The sequence below is a fragment of the Merops nubicus genome, unplaced genomic scaffold (genome assembly GCF_000691845.1).
Source record: "Merops nubicus isolate BGI_N331 unplaced genomic scaffold, ASM69184v1 scaffold41151, whole genome shotgun sequence".
Lineage (NCBI taxonomy): Eukaryota > Metazoa > Chordata > Aves > Coraciiformes > Meropidae > Merops > Merops nubicus.
Genome location: NW_008589799.1, coordinates 2516 through 8964, shown reverse-complemented (window position 1 = coordinate 8964; position 6449 = coordinate 2516). Strand labels below are relative to the sequence as shown.

The window sequence follows — 6449 nt, the reverse complement described above, 5'->3', positions numbered from 1 at the left end:
CAGCAGGAGTCCTTGGCTGGCACTACATGGTCAATTCTGCACTGCAGTGATTTTGCTCTACCACAGTGAAATTAAGCACACAAAGAATTATTATATCAAAGCTGCATGCAGAGACTAAACTCAGACTAAATCCCCATTCAGTGCTTTGAAAACTCACCACTAACTGTGAAGTTAAAAATATTAGCTAATAACAGTAAGCTATCTTCCAACCACATCCTCTTGTAGAACAACATCAATAAGAGACAAGTCTGAAAATGTGCCTTAGAGGAATTAACATATTTGTTTGAAACAGGGCCATTTCACTTTGGGATGGGGGATGGTTTGGGAGGGGTTGTGGGTTGATTCTGGTTGTTTTTTTTTTCCTCCCCCCCCTTCTCCTCATCTAGTGAACATATCCTACACTGCAGGGCATGGAAACTTGCCCAAATCACACCCATAGTAAAATAAAATTTAACATATCTTTACAAGATATTTATGACATGCAAATAGCTGGAGGCCCTGTTTCTCATTCACATGAAGGCACCTTATGCCAGTAAAGGAGGGATCTTTCATGTTAGTGAGAATAAGTGCATATTAGATTGGATGTTGGTTACTGTATTTGACATGTGAAGGTTCAGGAACCCACATCTCCACTCCATGTGCAACAAGCAAGCAAACCGCTCCACAGCATTTTACAAAAGGTCTCTGGCAAGCCCTTACGACTGCATCCTTACAGTCTGACACTTGTGTCTCAACTGGATTCTGCTTCAAGCATCTCAGAAAAGTAGTTGTACTTCACCCTTCATTAAAAAAAAAAAAAAAGCAATCCTTGCTTCAATTACTCCATTTTTTTCTTAAGCCTGTTTAGCAGCTCAAGGAACCCAAACCAAATATTTTCTCACAATAAAACAGATAAAGAGTAAAAATTCCACCTTCAGATTCTTAGGCATCTGCTTTGCTCACAGCTTTTGTCTCTTGGCACACATCTATTTCAGAAGGAAATTGTTCAATTACATTTCTTTCAAAAACCTTTCCTTATTTGTCATTTAAGAGCAATCAGAGACAGGAATTTTCAGTCAAATCTCTTAAGCACAAGCTATTTCTCAGAACAAGATCTGAAAACGCATGCCGAGCGCCCACATGGGCTGCGCCCACCACAGCCCCCCAAACCTGTGGGGCTCTGGGTGCTAGGACTTAGCAGCCAGTCTGCCATGCTGAGGAGGGTCATGTCACCTGAGGGAAAATGGCAAACAAAAATAAAAAATTTGGCTTTGTCACAGAAGGTAAGCAGGTATTCCAAGTCATAGCTTTCTGGGTAAGAATTCACCCCAAATTAATAAGCTTGAACTTTAAAATTCTAGTATCAGATAAACAGGTTACTGTTTAGTTTACTTTCTCCAACAAACTCCTACCTAGAAGCTGTGACATTATTTCCAAAATTATTTGCTACCTGAGGTCAGTGCATGAGTAGATACAACATCTACCTCATTCCCTGACAAAGTAATGTTAAGCGCCCCATTTTTCGGAGCGCATGCCTGCCCACAACAACTACTTCAAACAAAAAGGCAAGCCAGACGGCGAGTGTCTTTCAGTGTCTCACGGAACACTCCCTATTTTTGGGCTACTAAAGAACCTTCAAGTTACACAGAAGGTGCAAAAGCTGGTGAAGTGTACAGCAAAGGCTTTCATTACTTAGAGAAATTTTAATTTTAAAAGGTCTAACAATTTTATCCCACACCAGAACCGGCATATACCTGATAATGTGATAGAAAAAATGTAATAATATACCCAGGTATAGTATACCCAAAAAGGAATAAGACTCATCTGTGGACATAAGGTATTTTTCTGCCTAAAATACATTAACACATTAAGCACTTTATTTATTCTTTTAAAAATCACTAGTTTTTGTTTGTTTGTTTGTTTTAATGGCTCAAAAATTGATTGCAGCAACACTTTTACAGCAATAGCAAAAAGTAAATTATACACAACTCTGGCACAAATGCCTGTTAATCTGATAACCCATAAACCCTCCCCTTTACAGAAGACTCCAATTAGAATGGATAACAGAGACGTTTGGGGAATTGAGGGGGGATGACATCTGTTTGATTGACATGTGCCTTTCTTGGAAGAATGCAATGCATGTCCATAATCCTAATCAGTCTTACAGCACTAATATGTCCCAGTTCTTACAGGCAAAAGACATATCTTTGTTACAATGGTTGTTTAGCTGTACATTTAAACAGAACAGTAATATTGAAGCTGTGTGACTCTCTTTGCTAGAAATGTACTAAAATCTCTGTTCAGAGCCAGCCAAATGAACAATCTTTCCTGCTATTGCCATAGAAATGTTACAGAGAAGAGTATTTTTGTTGCTTATCATATAAAGCCTTCTGTGTTTCATTATATGTATTGTTTTATATATTATATAAGCATTATCTTACTGGCAAAGCTGTTAGTTTTTCTGCTGTTAGTATTATACCGAGAACAAACATAACTTACCAACTGCCTGACTGCTTCTTGAAAAATAGGTATCAGTTTACCCCATTGAATTACTACACCTGCTTGAATTTTGGCCACTCCATCAGAGCAACAAGCCAGCCCAAGGAAATTTCAGCACTTGGTTTTATTAGCCTACTTGACAAAACTTTCATAGCCTTAGGAGCTTGCAAAAAGTGAGAACATAAAGAAATACCAAAACAGTGAAAAAGACTGAAAGACTGTGGTTTGTAGTACAACAATTGTAAACACCTTCCTCCCCTCGCCCCCATCACTAAACCACTCTTTCATGTTTGAAGGAGGGGTTTTTTTTAAGCTCTGTACATACTACCTGCTCAGTCTATTCAAACTCCATGAAAAGAACATAAACCTGGAATGAAAGCTCTTGTTGAAACTTGATAATAGTAACTAATGATAAACATTGAACATTGGCTCTACACACCATATTACATAAACACAGAACACCTAAAATAGTAAAACATTTTCTCTGTATAGCTTACTGGCTGCAAGAACACTAGTGCAAGAAGGCAAAAAAACCAAACTATGAAATGCTAAAAAAACGGTGCCTCACCTTCTGTGCCATTTGGTGTCATGGAATTATTATTTATATGGGAGTTATCAAGTTTTGGACCACTGGGAGATTCACTACTACCACTTAGTCGGCTATGTGGGCTGGCTAGATCCTGCATTTCCATAGACCTGAAAACAAGACGTAACTAGTTTTAGGGATGTATTCAACACAGATTACAGAGGAATTATCTATATTAGACTCAGCCCACTATTAGTCAACATCCTGAAAATGCTTAGTGAAAGTGAACATCTCATCCCAGCTTGATCTTTTCTAGTGCTAAACTCATTCTGTGCCCCCACACACGACTGACCAGCTACCGTAATTATTTTTGCAGCTTCTAATGTAGTAAAACTTAGATACAAAGTACTGTACCTTGAACATTCATGTCACCTTGTATTTTCAAGATATATACAAAGACAGAATCACCAATATACAAAGACATATATTCTCTTAACAACACATTAACACTCTGCTTTTTCAAGATTTACCACTCAGTGGCAATATAATGGGCCTCCAAACCAAATAAAACACTTGAAGCAATGGTGGAAACCTATCATCTACTGACAGGGAATGAGATATTCCTGATGTATGTGTTTACTCTGGCAAAGTACTTAATTGTTCCTCTGTTTCCGTTGAAACAAATGCAGCATTAAAACATTATTATGTCTGCTCACTTGTTTGCTTTTTGGATTACATAAAGCGTGCCAAATTGAAAAGGGATATGACCAACATACAGTGAATCCATATAGGCGTCAGTGCCTTAGCACTCTGCTGTGCCTCAGCAGCTGTCGCTTAGTCAAAGTAAGATGAGAGCAATTCTGATCCAAAGCAAAAATTAAACGTTTATACAGTACACAGTCTGAAGCAGCTGAATATTTATGATTTGTGTTTTTAACAGCCTTACATAAAAAGGCCAATAGCCACCCCCAACACGACATATTGCTTTGTGGATGTCAGGGAAGCGCATGACCGAAGCGCCGTCCCTCTGCTTCTTTATACCTAGAACTTTTGTATTCCGTCTAAGTAATTGCCCCCTGTAGTAATTTCATAGGTTACTGTGCCTGCAAGGCATTTGAACCAGTAATTTTTCAGTTCAAAAGAAATGCTTAGGCTGTTTTAAAGACTATTGAAATTAATTTTTAAATGCTACCCACAGTAATGGTATAAATATCCTTAAGCCCAAGTGTCATTTCAGCTATGAAGTTTTTACATTTTAACTGAGATTTTATCACACATTCTAAACACAAATATATTTAATTACCTAAACTAATCTGCACATGAAGGATGGTATCACAATGAATTTGAAAAGCTAGTATAAAGTCAAACAATTTAGTGGAAAAGTATATATGCTTGTGGTTTATAGATTTTCTTGCATGCATATAAAAGCCACGCTGCAGCACTTAGTCATCTGCTTAATTAGGAAAATCAGAATAAATATTTACTTATCACCTGAAGTTAAAAAAAAAAAAAGCATAAAGGGTTTGCAGAAAAGTAGCAACTTGCAATCAAATCCTTACCTGCAGCTTGAAGGAACAGCAACATCTGAACTGGTATGAGACTTCTGCACCTGTAAACCAAGGAAACAAACAGAAGCCACTATTACTCTGCTTTACTACAAAGCCTTAATTTAAAGAAGGGATATCATCACAGATGACAATTCTGTCCTTTAAACCCAGAAGGAGCGGAGGAGAGTGTGGTGCCCATGAAAGGCATATTGTCTTTAAATTGAAGGCTCAACTGTTGTTTCCGCGGCAGGTCTCTCTCCCTCCTCCCCACACTGGGGGACGGCGGCCAAGTGAAGGGATGGTGATTCATCAGGGGCCCGTGACAGCTGCAGAAGGGCTCACTCCTCCCACGGCCCCGCACCACTCCCTCCGCACCCCCAGCAAGGTAACCCCACCGTGCCGAGATGAGCTGCCCTGCCGAGGGCAGCAGGAGCCCCCCAGCCCTGAACACCCAGCACCCAACACCCCCTCGCCTCTCCTATCACCAGCCAAGGTCTCTCTCTCCCTCCAGTCCCCTTCATTCTTGACAGCTTCTTGCCCTCATCACATTGGCTTTCCTCCTTTTATGACCTTCATTATCCTCCCTCTGTGCCGAGGCAGCAAGCAACCTGCAAGTCAGCTCGCCCCAAAGGTGAGGGGCAGAGCAAGTTGGAGAGGCTGACACTATTTTGGAGCAGAGGAATAACCAGGGGCAAGTCTACCTATGGTAAAGATCTTCAATATATAACCAACATAGTATTTCACAACCATCTCCAAAACGAGCCCATCTCTAGTCAGAGAGAATTAAAATAAAACCCCTGCGTGTTATTGCACAAAGTCTCACTCATAAAAATTCCAATCATTAATGAGATTTCTGGTAAAATGACTTAAAAGAACACTTCAGCTAAATAAATAGGAGAAAGCTGTAGCAGTTACTTCTGAGACCGCTCATCAAAAAAATGAACCTGGTTCCACTGGGAAGCCCAACAACAATTTTCCAGTTTAATAAAATGACTTCTTGTATAACTCAGGTGAGTAATAGATTTACATATCCTACCAGAAAAATGCCATTGCTTTGCTAAGAGACTGCTTTCTGTAGCCAGTAACAATTGTCAGCAGGTGATAAATCTCAGACGAAGATACACTGCTAGGCACCTTTATCTTAAAGGCAGAAGAAAGCTTCTCTGGACAAGGTCTGTATCCTCTTCACTTCTGCTCTGAGAATCCTTCGTGTGTATTTCCATTCAACCCAAAATGACATCTCTTAAATGATCACAGAGCAAAGACAAGAGATGAGGCATTTTAAGTGCCATAAAAATCATCCAAGCAAATCCTACTTATGTGTCTGTAGGTTTGAGGTTTTTTTTGTTATTTTTAATCACAGAGAGAATTACTATTAGGAAGAGTAAACAACTCCTAGGGGCAGCCAGGCAATATAGGACATTACAAATGATGTCAAGAAGCACGCAATAACGCACGCTGAAAAACATAAGTCTTTTCCTAACTGGGTGAGGTACTCCATAAGGTGCTTTTTGATACATCATCGCATGCCAAATCAAACTAGATGAGCAGATATGTTCAAAACCATGCATTTTGCTTTAAAGATTTTTTTTTTTTTTTTTTTACCAATTCTTTACCCCAGAAACTGCTGCAGAGTGCCTTAGGATATATTTCTGCTGTAACTTCTAAACACCTGGAAAAAATTATAGGTGAGAACTAAGTTTGCTTACAGAGCTACCTTCACTCTCTCTTCCACAGGATCCTTTAAAACACATCTTTTATAATAGAAGAAACTTCCTTTTCCGAATAGATGCTTTAATGAACTGATATTTTCCAAAGTGCCCTACAGTATTACTCATACTTTTCTAAACTCTAAAATACGTTTAATACTCATTACTTTATTTACCAAATTTTAAAAA

The 6449-nt window shown here is 39.0% G+C and overlaps 1 protein-coding gene across 1 annotated transcript in view; it reads right to left on the bottom strand.

Annotated features, from left to right (window-relative positions):
* EYA1 (EYA transcriptional coactivator and phosphatase 1) overlaps nt 1–4607 on the bottom strand; it is a gene marked incomplete at its 3' end in the record, with an annotated part of 66790 nt that extends 62183 nt beyond the window's left edge. The window contains exons 1-2 of the mRNA XM_008949693.1: nt 4564–4607; nt 3047–3174 (exon numbers count right to left, since the gene is read on the bottom strand). Coding sequence (XP_008947941.1) covers nt 3047–3170 — 124 coding nt within the window. The remainder of the gene's footprint in view (nt 1–3046; nt 3175–4563) is intronic.
* Nucleotides 4608–6449: the final 1842 nt, after the last annotated feature.